This window comes from Argopecten irradians, chromosome 15 (assembly GCF_041381155.1).
Source record: "Argopecten irradians isolate NY chromosome 15, Ai_NY, whole genome shotgun sequence".
In the NCBI taxonomy this organism is placed as follows: Eukaryota; Metazoa; Mollusca; class Bivalvia; order Pectinida; family Pectinidae; genus Argopecten; species Argopecten irradians.
Genome location: NC_091148.1, coordinates 4416655 through 4430763, shown reverse-complemented (window position 1 = coordinate 4430763; position 14109 = coordinate 4416655). Strand labels below are relative to the sequence as shown.

General features: G+C 34.7%; 1 protein-coding gene across 3 annotated transcripts in view; it reads right to left on the bottom strand.

The window, feature by feature from the left end:
* LOC138308463 (uncharacterized) overlaps window positions 1–14109 on the bottom strand; it is a 42382-nt gene that overhangs the window by 18736 nt on the left and 9537 nt on the right. For all 3 annotated transcript variants that reach the window (XM_069249443.1, XM_069249445.1, XM_069249444.1), the window contains 15 exons: window positions 13893–13967; window positions 12004–12105; window positions 11456–11555; window positions 10300–10414; window positions 9029–9107; window positions 8438–8632; window positions 7821–7947; window positions 5763–5882; window positions 5084–5187; window positions 4336–4460; window positions 3645–3790; window positions 3408–3518; window positions 1826–1923; window positions 1060–1186; window positions 70–239 (listed from right to left, as the gene is read on the bottom strand). In XM_069249443.1, the coding sequence (XP_069105544.1) occupies window positions 70–239; window positions 1060–1186; window positions 1826–1923; window positions 3408–3518; window positions 3645–3790; window positions 4336–4460; window positions 5084–5187; window positions 5763–5882; window positions 7821–7947; window positions 8438–8632; window positions 9029–9107; window positions 10300–10414; window positions 11456–11555; window positions 12004–12105; window positions 13893–13967 (1794 nt within the window). The remainder of the gene's footprint in view (window positions 1–69; window positions 240–1059; window positions 1187–1825; window positions 1924–3407; window positions 3519–3644; window positions 3791–4335; window positions 4461–5083; window positions 5188–5762; window positions 5883–7820; window positions 7948–8437; window positions 8633–9028; window positions 9108–10299; window positions 10415–11455; window positions 11556–12003; window positions 12106–13892; window positions 13968–14109) is intronic.

Genomic DNA, 14109 nt, shown 5'->3' with positions numbered 1-14109 from the left:
TGAAGAATCTGAGCTGTGTACAACAATATGCCAAATTATACATACAAAATAAAAAAAATGGAATATTACCCTTTGATCGATTTCTGGTGATATTCCCACCGTGACATAGTTCCACTGGTTACCCAGGTTTTCCGAATTGTCCCAAAACACCGTGTCATCTTCCATTCCGAACACCTCTAATTTACCCATATCACTTCCGTACATATGATACATAAATGAAAGACACCAATCACCATCACCTGTAACAGCGTTCATAGGTCAAAGTAATATTTGACAAAACGTTTCACATTAATAGACAAAGTCAAAACCATAATGGGTGCTGTTTTATTCTAAAACAAGTTTTGCGTTGTATTTACAGGTTAAATTGTAAAAGCTAAATCTTCCATTGTCAAATTTAAAGGCTAAAGTCTAATTGATAAAAATAGTTCGACTTATAGTTGACAAAAGTAATAACAAAAGTCTCGCTTTTAAAGGCATATATGTATAGACGAAATCATAACTATTTTATAATCTTCATTTCGTTCAACAACAACAGCTTAAAATAATTTATATATTTTGAATTACATTCGTTCTGACACTTAATCTTGGCGGTAAAGAATATATCTATTAAGTAAAATGTTAGTTTTTTACTCAATACAAAATAATACAAAATAATACAAAATGCTCTAAACGACCGTGCTTACAGTTTACAATATGCTCATACAAAGAGCTGACCAAGGACTGATTTTTATTAAAGAAATATTTTTTGGCTATTTATAAATACTATGATAAGCCAATCAGCGTGTGAAATTATTCTGATTATTATTAAATCAGCGGTGTCGTCGATTCTCGCGGAAGTATAAACGGCTAATAGAACGTCAAGAAATGTTCCGATTGTATGATAAGATTCATGCTGAGGTGACCCCGAACGGAGAGTTGTTATGGAATTTACTACTGATTGCACATGCACCAAAAACAAAATGAATTATTTCATATTACTTTTTGTGTTAATTGGACATACAGTAAATATATATTATTATTATTTATTTTACTTAATGTCCACAAAGATAAAAACCATACCTGATAAAATAGCATTTGACACAAGTGTTGCAGTATCCCCACTTGATCTTTGCGATACTTCAGCATATATATAGTATTGTCCACCGTACGCTTGGGAAGGCCCTGTGGAACTTGATGGGGTACCTCCCTAGATTTATTAGATTTCATTAAGTAACGAGCATTTTCATTGGCTTAAAACATACATGTACTTTATCCGTCCATAAAGGAAAAACCAATGGCATCACTGTGTGTAACATCGCTTATAATTGGCTGAATATAACGGCGGTATCATTTGAAAAAGAATTTTTAATTTTGGAGAAATTATCTTTGGTAAATTGAATATTTTTCTATGGTATGTGGATATAACACGAAAGTCTGAGTGCAATCTAAATAAATCGGTACATGGAAAACTATTCAAGCTCATTCTTAGATATAGTGGTTTAAAATAATATGCCAACATGTGTTTGTGGGGAATAAGAAAGAAGCAAATAAAACACACAAACAAACAAAGGAAACAGTGTTCACCATACATTAAAACAACAAACAAAAAAACTATATTTTAAGATAAGAAACACATATCCTGATATGTAATGTTTAAAATGAATGTCTAGTGTCAATGTGGGATAAATCAAACCTCCCATACTCCAACCTTGGCAGCCTTCAATTGTATAGGAGCATTTAGAATTCTTCTCATCAAAAAGGACTTGTCCATAGAAATAAAATGAATGCAATAATTTTATAAATATATATATATAATATCTAATAACAGTTTATGAAGTTTAGTTACCGTTCTTCTTGTCCAATCAAATACGTCATCGATGTCGTTTGCGTTGACAAAGAAACAGTCGTCCGGGTTCTCAAAGTCGCAGTAAAAAGAACTGATTGCTGAAATATGAAAATATAACATTCGCAATTGGAAATTAACACAGTTTCCATGGAAATGCGTTCCACTGCAATTGAGAAACAGTGTATTATCCCGGTGTTACTGTGGCTGTAATTTCAATGCACATCTGAACTATACTATTAAAATCTATGAAATATCAAAGAAACACAATATAACAATGCATGACAATTTATTGACTCGTGCCCTATCCGGGCCTCGAACTCACAATCTACGGTACCCAAGCGCCTAGCAAAACATACCTATGTATAGACTTCAGTGTGGTATGAAAAACATCACAGACTCTGAATTTTATCCACTGGTTATATCATATCAAAATTTATAGACGATATTTGTCTTTCCTGTTTAGCGATCAGTATTTACCATTCACATAATGTGCGTTCATAGTATGTTTAGTATTATATTTCTTGCAGCGTGTGTTCCTATCAATACATGTTCTTAGTTATATGTTTAAGACCATACGAGTTACGCCCCTTGAATTGAAGTCGTGCATTGTGATACGAATGTTTTTTAAAACAATCGTACTATTGCTATCGAAGTAAATTGCTTTTATCAAATATTCTTAAATGATACTCTAAAACAGACGTCATGTAATATGTTTCCCCACTCAAACAGTCCATGCATGTCTAGTCGCATTTTGAAAATAAACGAATTTACGTGTTAACCTTCACTTAAAGATTAAATTACGCAAAGTGTCGAACACATCACCAAAAGGGTACCGAATAGTGAATCTTGAATGTCTACAACAGCATGTTTTAGAATGCAGTAAACGAAGTTTTCTATGAAGGAGATGTTGACTCCTATGAAATCAACCATCTGATTCAGGAATACACAGCTGGATCTGTACAGTTCTGTGACATTTAAAAGATACTGATCACTGGTAAATATTTATTGATTACATGATGATCATGAATGAAATTGACTTATGATAGAGCTTTATTTGTTACTGTGAAAATATTCATACGACCCTCTTAGTAATTGTTATATTTGTACTATATTTCTTCATTATGTATTCGTTTTAATCATTTAATGTATAGATATGAAGCAAAAAGGACACAATCATCATATTAATATGGAGGGTTTGCAAATGTTTCATTCTGCTTGGTTGATTGTATCTGTGAAATATGGTACCAAAAGTTAATGGCAAGTTATGCCCTACCACTATGGGCCTCCATACTTTTCAAGGTGAAAGTAGTTCCTTGGGAAAATATGGCTGCAAATATTAATTAGCAGCTTATGCTTAACAAGTATGTTTTATTAAAATACATTGATATAACACCAATAAACACTAGCTTACCTTACATACACCATTTTTCTTTACTTTTATCCATAATTGCTAGCTTTAGGAACTTTGTCATTTGTGCTGGAGTTTTTAGACAAAGGAGTACATTAATTTGATGATTATGGCTATACTCGAACGACAACAGAGTTGTTATGAACATTTCCCGTCTTAAATTGTAAGCATTACCTGAGATCATTTCACAAAGAACTCCCTCATGTAAATCATCGCAGACACATTTGAAGTCGGTGTCTGGATCATCCACACAGGTTCCTGACCAGCACGGACTACTGATACAACCTGTTAAAATAAATTTCGTGGGTGAAAAATATCGCGATTTACTATTTGAACTTATTAGCGGGGTTTTATTTTCGCGAATTATCTCTGTATCACGTGGTACATAAACTAATACCATTGAAAACATACCTGGTCGTGCATGTTCAACAGTGAGGCTGAAACCTTTACTTGGGCCTATATCATCAGCATAGGAACTATCCAACTGTAGATACATCAGATGAGGAATGCCATCCCAGGTAGTCGAGTAGATCTTGTCAGACACCTCTCCACATTTTCTAAAAAAAAATAATATAAATATTGGTACTGTAATCACTAGATACACATTTCCACCGCCGACAGAGCATAAACGATCATCATTTGAGCAATAATTGGTGTTTAATTGTTAAATTGTTTAGTTAACACAAAAAATAATATAAAATATTTTATTTGCATTTGATGCATGCGCAATCAGTACTTTAATCTATATAGCACATAACTATTTTTAATATTGTTATCTTGAAGTATAATTAAAAGCTCACACTTTGTAAAGTAAGTAACATTTGTAACTGAAGAAAAATACAAAATCGTCTGCTCCTGTTCTTTAAAGAGAAAACATACCATTCGTCAGCGATGGAGCATCTGTAACTTTGAATAACGTTACATATCTAAGATTGTAGAAGTTAAGAACACCTTATGAGCTTCGTTAATTTTGACAATGATTTCCAATTGAGAATTGCTTGACAAATTCCTTAATACTAAGGAATATCCCTGAAACTGGACTCAGGTAACACATGATTGGTTTTTTTAATTATTTTTGTTAAATGATAAGAAATGTATTTACTTCAATCCTGTCTGGCCAATCAAGTTGTACCTAATCTCTAACCAATGGAAACAATTATGATTCGTTACGTCATAGGATAGGTGAAGGTCGTTGATGGTCAGTTTTATTATTTCACCAGGGGGTCCCTGAAAGAGGGGAAAGAATTATTATTAAAGAAATATATACTATAAGAGTTCGAAAATCACATCAATTTATCGCCAGCTATTTTTTCATGCGATTCCATTTTACATATTTATCAGGCGATACGAATCAGCTATAATAAATCGACGCAAAAGCATTTTAAGTACAGTAGAGGCATCTCGAAAACAAATCGCTGTTAGAAAACGCGAAAAAACCGCTTCAAAAAATGAGACGGTTTACAGTAAAATAACGGTTTTTTTTTGTGGTGTTTTTTTTCTTCTTTTTTTTGTGTGTTTTTTTTACGAATCTTTTCAAACTAAACAACCTGCGTTTTACATTTGTATTCTTCTAGTAAATGGTTACAGGAGATAAAAAAAGTATGGATAGTATCTTTCAATATCAGTTTTATTTAATTTACGAAACATGCATTTATTTTTGAGCGCAATTTAGGTTTGTGTACATCGCAAAACATTTTATATCATGGAAATAAATCATCGCAAAAGGTTCCAGCAAACAAAAAACATCGAAGTAGTTACAGCAAAATTAAATAGCATCTAAAAAGACATTACGCATAGAATCGTTGTACATAAAGTTGCTACGAAAATTAGATGATTTACATTCCACAAACCTTGACGAGCCATGTACAGACCGCTCCCACGTTATAGTTCTCAGGGTAATTTGGTGTTTTGATCGTCTGAGGACCAGCCGTGACATCAACAACACCTCCACAACCTTAGCATAAATAATAAACCAAAAAATAGCAACAATAAAAATGAAAACTTATTGTTTATGTTTGGAAGCTTCTGTGATCAATAACAAAAAACCCACAAAGGAGAACCACGGAAAACCAAATGTGACTTAACACTTCCAAAACCTAAAGTTAAAAAATACACAGCCAGCTGGAATTTTTACACACGTTCAAATGTGTTGAAATTGGTAATTTGGGACCCCAGACAAGTGGTCTTAATTCAGAGGTGGTCGTTAGGACAAGTTCCACTGTATATATTACACTGTGCTAACGTGGTGAAGTGTTTGATGCTATCGTACTCGCATTAGTTTATTATCAAACAGACATTTTCTTTCCAACCCCTGAACAACTGAACGGCCGGTCATCGATAAAAACGAATGCGTATAAACAAGGTAAAGGTCAAAGGTCGCGATATCTAACTGTTGCTTTAGTTTTTTTATCATTAACGTCTGATTAAAAACCGAGGTCATTCAAGGACATACCGGGTTTAGGGGGCGGAAGAAAGGTCGGAGTACACGAACAAAAACCACCGACCACCTCGGACTATAGTGAAGCATACCTGTATCTGTGAGTATCTCTGAGCAGTCATTTCCAGTAAGATCCCCTGGACATATACAGTCACACGTATGGTCAACGAAGCCACCATTTTGACATACTGGTGTATTAGATCCACAATTATCTAAAACGTAAAATGAAAAAGTATAAAAAAGACAATAAATAGAAATATTATTTTTTTTACATCGATTACGAAACAAAGCATAACAACTTATGCAAATCACTATCGATGGCCAGGATGTAAGTGCACGAGGGGTTTTGAAGTGGGTGGAAACCGGAGTGCCCGGAGAAAACATACGTGATCGGGTAAATGACCCCTAATCTTTTTATGTCCGTGCCGGGGATTGGACCCCGCCGGCGAGGTAAAAGGCTTAACCACTACACCACCTGATCAACCAAATATGATATATAGTTCATATATATATATGTGTTTTTTAGATACATTTTTATGTTCAAAACTGAATTTCGTTTCTCTGACAACCAATAGGGGATATAAATTTTCTGTGTTAGTAATAAATTCACTATAAATTATAATGCGATTTTGCACCTCTAGAACTGTTCGAAAGCTGATCATACAGCAGACGTGATAATCTCCAATCTGGCATCACTGTGTAGCTGATGTGAGCTGATATCACTGTGTAGCTGATGTGAGCTGATATCACTGTGTAGCTGATGTGAGCTGATATCACTGTGTAGCTGATGTGAGCTGATATCACTGTGTAGCTGATGTGAGCTGATATCACTGTGTAGCTGATGTGAGCTGATATCAATGTGTAGCTGATGTGAGCTGATATCACTCTGTAGCTGTGTGAGCTTATATCACCGTGTAGCTGATGTGAGCTGACATCACTGTGTAGCTGATGTGAGCTGATATCACTGTGTAGCTGATGTGAGCTGATATCACTGTGTAGCTGATGTGAGCTGGCATCACTGTGTAGCTGATGTGAGCTGACATCACTGTGTAGCTGTGTGAGCTGATATCACTGTGTAGCTGATGTGAGCTGATATCACTGTGTAGCTGATGTGAGCTGACATTATTGTGTAGCTGATGTGAGCTAGCGCTGATATCGCTGAGTAGCTGATGTGAGCTGACATCACTGTGTAGCTGATGTAAGCTGATATCACTGTGTAGCTGATGTGAGCTGATATCACTGTGTAGCTGATGTGAGCTGACATCACTGTGTAGCTGATGTGAGCTGATATCACTGTGTAGCTGACGTGAGCTGATATCACTGTGTAGCTGATGTGAGCTGATATCACTGTGTACCTGATGTGAGCTGATCTCACTGTATACCTGATGTGAGCTGATATCACTGTGTAGCTGATGTGAGCTGATATCACTGTGTACCTGATGTGAGCTGATATCACTGTGTAGCTGATGTGAGCTGATATCACTGTGTAGCTGATGTGAGCTGACATCACTGTGTAGCTGATGTGAGCTGATATCACTGTGTAGCTGATGTGAGCTGATATCACTGTGTAGCTGATGTGAGCTGATATCACTGTGTAGCTGATGTGAGCTGACATCACTGTGTAGCTGATGTGAGCTGATATCACTGTGTAGCTGACGTGAGCTGATATCACTGTGTAGCTGATGTGAGCTGATATCACTGTGTACCTGATGTGAGCTGATATCACTGTATACCTGATGTGAGCTGATATCACTGTGTAGCTGATGTGAGCTGATATCACTGTGTACCTGATGTGAGCTGATATCTGATATCACTGTGTAGCTGATGTGAGCTGATATCACTGTGTAGCTGATGTGAGCTGACATCACTGTGTAGCTGATGTGAGCTGATATCACTGTGTAGCTGATGTGAGCTGATATGATGTGAGCTGATATCACTGTGTAGCTGATGTGAGCTGATATCACTGTGTATCTGATGTGAGCTGATATCACTGTGTAGCTGATGTGAGCTAATTCTGGCGCGTGTTGTTTTGATATGATATTACGCTCACAAACACATGACGTCACAATCAACACATATCCGCAAGGGCAGATAAGTCTGTAATATATCTTAATGTCCTGTCATTTGAGGTTTTGATTTCAAATGCCTACCTGTACAGCTATATCCCTCTGTTATGTCCTTGATATCATAAAAGGTAAGTTTCTGAGACCTTCCAGCTAAAAACTCTAATTCTGGATCTGTGAACCTCATAGTGTAATCTCCATTCACGGACATGTCCTGTGTATCGATAATAAACATTAAAACACCGTTAAACTACGGAGCCCCCTGACTGTCATGCCTCACGTATTTTGTTTCTTTTTATCGAAGTAATATTTCGTTTTATCGAAATATCATTTCGTTATATCGATATTAAGCTGCATTTCATTTATAATTCTTCAGATAAATGCTATGCCAATTATCACAAAAAGAAAAATTATAAATATTGTTTTACAAATATCCGATGTAAGTATGAACACCTGGAATTTGGGTCAAGTTTCATGAACATTCCTTAACTTAACATACAACTTAAGGAATATTGACAAATATCCCTGCGAATAAGTAATACAGTAGAATTGCAAAGTGTTCTCATTACGAAATCAAACAGCTACCCAGTAATATATTAAACTAAAAAATTTTACGAGTTAACACATTTTTTCGGATTACATTCCAATCTTAAAAATCAAAAATCATTTCGAAAAGGAAGTAGGCTTTTAAGCAATGTATTTACCTTAAGAAGGTACTGAAGTATAGATTCGTAGTCATATGGATTAACGTCATCTGTATTGGATTTCCTCATGTTGCCATTGTCTTGTCCCCCATTTACGTTATCCCACAGAACAGATATGTAATGGTCGCGGTCGGTTCTGCTCTGTTCGTGTTGCATCCCAATAGCGTGGCACATTTCATGAAGGACGATGGCGTTCTGGAGAAATATGGAAAACAATACAAAGACACTTGCCTTTGAGACCACCTCTGTGTAAAGACCACCTACTCATTTAGACAATTTTCCTAGGGTCCAATATGATCATTTATAACACAATTTGACCGATGAATGAATGTTTTGGGGAAGTCTATACACAGGTTTCATTGTAAGTGCATGATGTCTTATATCCTGTAAAATTACTGCCTTCTCGGTCGATATCTTTTCTTTGGTAAATAAAAACATGCCTCGATCTCAAAATGAAATAATTATTGTATACTTACACAATTATTCTATTACTTAAGAAATTGACACATGATTGGACATTGCTACAATGTACTTATAATATCCTGCAAGCTTATAAAGGAAAAAGAATAAGATTGAAATCAACATACTTACATGTAAACAACCCGACGATTGAAGTCCTATCTGTTGCACACCGCCGATTTTCCCTACGTAAGACCAACACCCAGTGGCGCTGAAACAAAAAAACAGGTTAACTCATTCTCCCCTGAATTTTTATAATGCACTGTTCTATTCTTTAATTTAGTAGAGTCTTAATGTGTTTTCAGGGGTAAATGAGTTAAGGACATACTTCATTCGCTTCTGATCCGGTTTTACATATATCTATTCAATGACGACATGTACAATAATTATTAACATGAATATAATGCTGAGTAAACATTTATTATTGTACTTATACATAGTCCTTCTCAGTATTTAATGGAAAGCTGTTTTAATTTAAAAACATGAAGAAGATGAAGTTATAAGTGATTAGCATTCGCAGAAATACGAGCAGCTGATTCGCGATTATCAATAAAAATAAAAAAGGGCCAAGGACAGGTCCTTGGAGAAATCCTACTAAAATCAAACATGAGTCCGTTAAGATAGCCCTTCATTATATATGAAATAAAGAATTACGCCATCTTGATCTGTTATTACTTTGAAAATTTTGCTCGAAGTTATAAATCTTTGGGCGACTATGAAACATTTTTGTCCCTGGATATTTATAACTGTCATACTGGTCAATACTAGAACTATTAATAAAAGCCAGCTGATGAGTCAATACAATAAAATATTGCTAGAGTCTATGTAATTTGATCTTGATCATCACATAACATAGGTAATCTAAAACGAACGTAGGACGATAAGATTGTTGATGTCACACCGTGTAATGGTTTACAAACAGAGTACAAGTACAAATGGCGGACCCACTTCCTTGGTTCCGCCAAAGGGAGGGGGGCGTCTCAAAAACATTTTTTTTAAATGCCATACTTCATTATAGTATTATATTGTTAACTGAAACTGCAGCATTAAGTGACATTAGATATGCCTCACCGCCAAAAGAGTAAAAATAATAATTAACATGGTTACACGTATGAAATATTTAGTTTTGTGTTTGCTATTTAACTCATTTTATGATTCTCTTTCAGGATGCAATTACAAAATGTGATTATATTTAAATAATTTCATTCCGAAGCAAAATAATAATCTCAAACTTTTCAAACGATGGTATAAAGTAAGTAATTTGTGATTCCGTTCAAGCGACATTTAAGTATTCGTCTGCTCCTACTCGGCGGTATACATGTAGCAGCACTAAGGAAATTAAATTTGTAAATAATAAAAGTATGGTGATGGCTGCAGGAACAGACTGTATAAGTGATACTTACACATTGATAAACTTTACGTAGTCCGTATCATCCACGTTTTTAGGCCGGAAGTAGACACAGGTTTTCTCATTCATCTCCTCAATCGCACGTTCGATAATGTGTTCCCCTTCGTCGCCTGTTTTAAAAATAGGGCAAATTTATATTGGTATGACAAATTACTTTTATATAAATGTATATATAGCAGAAAATGAAACGTTTATAAAAAGGACATGCTTAAAATACATATCCTTGCCGAACGCCCCGACCACAAATCAAACCTGGATCTCTGGTATGACCATCCTCGATACTCAAGTGGTTCCGATCACTTGTGATCTCTACATCACTGAACTAACTCATGGTATAACTGGAGACAACAGAACAGGTAATTTAGTCATTTTATGTTCATCAAAATAGCCGTATAACTGTACACTGTGGTTGACTGCGTGGCTTTGAAGTTTGGTTTCACTCTCTCTTTAGTCTTCAAAGGAATTTTTATCAACTGTGATTGGTTCATAGTTTTTGCTCTGAGCTGCTTATAATTTTACTATGAGTCCTATAGTCCAGGGTGTAGAGATAACTGATCGAAACCCCTTGAGTAGTATTGATGTGGCATGACGAGCTATAAGTATCAAATTTACATTCAATTGTTTGTCAGTGATTCAATTACTATTAAAAGGAAAACATTAAATTTCGTTTCAGCTATGGTAATAATATACAATAAATAACATGCTCGATTGCCATTTATATATTCATGTAAGATGTCACTAAGCGTATAACTATAACTTTATTGCGCAGTTAGTGGCATTGTAAATAAAAACTAATTATTATGGAATATCCATTCCTTCCCTTGTTTGAACATCCCTTGTAAGTCTTAACAAAAGATTTATCAAGTTTTCAAAGGAGGCATCGACAGAAGCCCATTGGTGCCAAATTAGATATGAAAAAATGATAAAAAAATATTCGTAATAGTATTTCGTTTTCTCACAATAGTATTTCGTTTCCACACAATAGTATTGCATTTTCACACAATAGTGTTGCATTTTCACATAATAGTATTGCATTTTGCGCAATACTATACTATTGCTTTTATTCGCAATACTTTTTATTTTTTATAACTAATTTGGTACCAATGGGTTTCCGTAGGTACCTGAGGATTAATACATGATGTAGTACTTACTGAACGCCCCGGATTCGATTTCATAAGGTACAACACCATCGGACCAGAGAAAGTTATAATTCTCCTGGAAGTTTCTTCTTGTAAGGCTGAGTGTTCCTCGCTACAATATGAAATGTATGAAAGCTTTGTATAATAACATTAATCCAATAAGACTTGTTAGCACGAAAAGTAATAAAACACCTAACAGAAGCGATACTTAACAAAACACATCATCATCATTATCATATCATAAGCATTAATCAATCATCTTCATCAATGATTATCATTATTATCATCATCATCATCAACATCATCGCATCATCATCATCATCATCATCATCATCATCATCATCATCATCATCATCATCATCATCATCATCATCATCATCATCATCATCATCATCCTTATCATCATCATCATCATCCTCATCATCATCATCCTTTTCAACATCATCATCATCAGCATCATCGCATCATCATCATCATCATCCCTATCATCAACATCCCTATCATCATCATCGTCATCATCATCCTCATCATCATCATAATCACCATATTTAGATACCTACCTCTTCTTCAGACTCTTCTTCCTTAGGTGTTTCGGGAGTAGGGTGATGATCCATATCGTCCCCAATATGACGATTTAAGCCTTGTTTGTCTACATTAAGAGGCTAAAATAACAATGGTACTTTATGTTGTGAATATGTAGGATTTTAAACGAATGCTCGTTTCAAATGGAATTTTATAAATGAAATCTTAGAAGTTTTTTGGGGCCTTAAAATTTTAAGATGAGACTTTGTACACAAACATATGATACTTTTTATCACATAACTACAGCAACCTACAATTTTAATATTTTATCGTCATCATGTGTTGCAAATATCAGTAGAGGCGTGCCATATTGTCAAGACGTCATCAAATTCTGACGTCATGAAAAATTTTAATGACGTAAAGTCATGACGTCACAATGAATTTATATTTCATATTCATATTACATTATTACCATATCCAAAAATATCACACGGGCAAAGTCACTGGATATCGGGTGAAGTTACTAGATATCGGACGAAGTAACTAGATATCGGACGAAGTAACCAGATATCGGACGAAGTCACTGGATATCGGACGAAGTCACGGAATATCGGGCAAAGTCTTTAAATATCAAGCGCAATATTTATAAAAGATTATATCTGTGTTTCGCGTCACCACACACAAGGTCACCGTGACACCAGTCACAGCCCCCTTCGTCTAATGTTACACGCAATGACATTAGCTCGAATAACCATAAATGCCGTGTTAGACTGGCATACTAACGCGATTTTATAACTGAATTGAATTTCATTATCCTTTTTTGTATGGTAACGTGGCTTATAATATCAAAATATTGGTATTATTATCTGAATAATGTTAAAAATATTCAACTATTTACATGTGTTTTTTTATTAAATGTATAGAGGACCTTCGATAATCCGAACAATTGCGTTCCTGGCCAAAATCATACGGATTGCTAAACTGCCGAATTCCGTTTACCATGTCAATAATCAAATCTCTTCACCAATATTTCCACTGTCGACTTTCTGATTATCGCTTTGAAAATGAGAATATTTAAACATATGCGGAATGCATTATAATATTTTTTGTACTATTTAGATGAAAAAATGAAATATTCAATAAACAAACCAGAATATGTTTAGTAAATGGATAAACCAGAATTTTTTTGATAATTACTTCGGATACGTATTTATTATTTCATTTTAATTAAATCATTTAGAAAGTGGTGGTGAGTATAGTATATACGGTAAGCTAATATTTGTCTGACTATAATACTTATTTTGTTTTGCAATCCCTCTTTAGACATTAATTCCATTTCGGAAAGGTAGTGGACCTTTTAAATTAATAGAATACTAAGTTAAACGTGGATGGAAAGTAAAGATGATCCACCGCTGACAACGCTATTTTTCCCTATCAAAGAGTAGACAAATTAGTAGTTTTCTTCAGTTAAAAAGTTACTTACTTTACACCATTAACACCATTTAAAAGTTTGAGCTTCTAAATTTACTTTAAGATAAAAATATTAAAAAATAGTTTATTGTGTCCCATGCCAATATCTCCTTTTTGGAATGAAGTAGTGGTTGTGCATGCACCAAAGGCAAAATAAATTATATTATATATTGTGTTAATTACATATATATATGAACGATTAAACACCAGTTATTGTTCAAATGATGAGTTTTATTTATGCACTGTCGGCGGTGGAATATCTTTAATGTATTGCCACCTGCCATTTTTTAGACTAGTTTTTAGATAACTTTTTTTTTGCATTTTGTATTTTGCATTTTCGAAGTTTTTAACTAAGGGAGATCAAGTCTTAACATCGTATCAATTACTTTGGGTCTGGTGGTCATTCATGGCTTTACTAGGTTGATTTTGTTTACATACGTTGGGAATAAATACTCACATGCATGATAACGCCATTCATATCCAATTGGAAGTCCATAAGAAGACGACCGAGAGCACTATTTGGGTCAACGTTCTGTGATAAAAAGTAAGTCACATTTCCTGATTTAATTATTAACATTGTAAGGGACAAAATGTGTGCTATGTTGAAAAAGTGATTTATTCTGAAAAACAACGCAGTCAAGCAACGCGTCTCTGTCTGCCTGTCTGTCTATCTG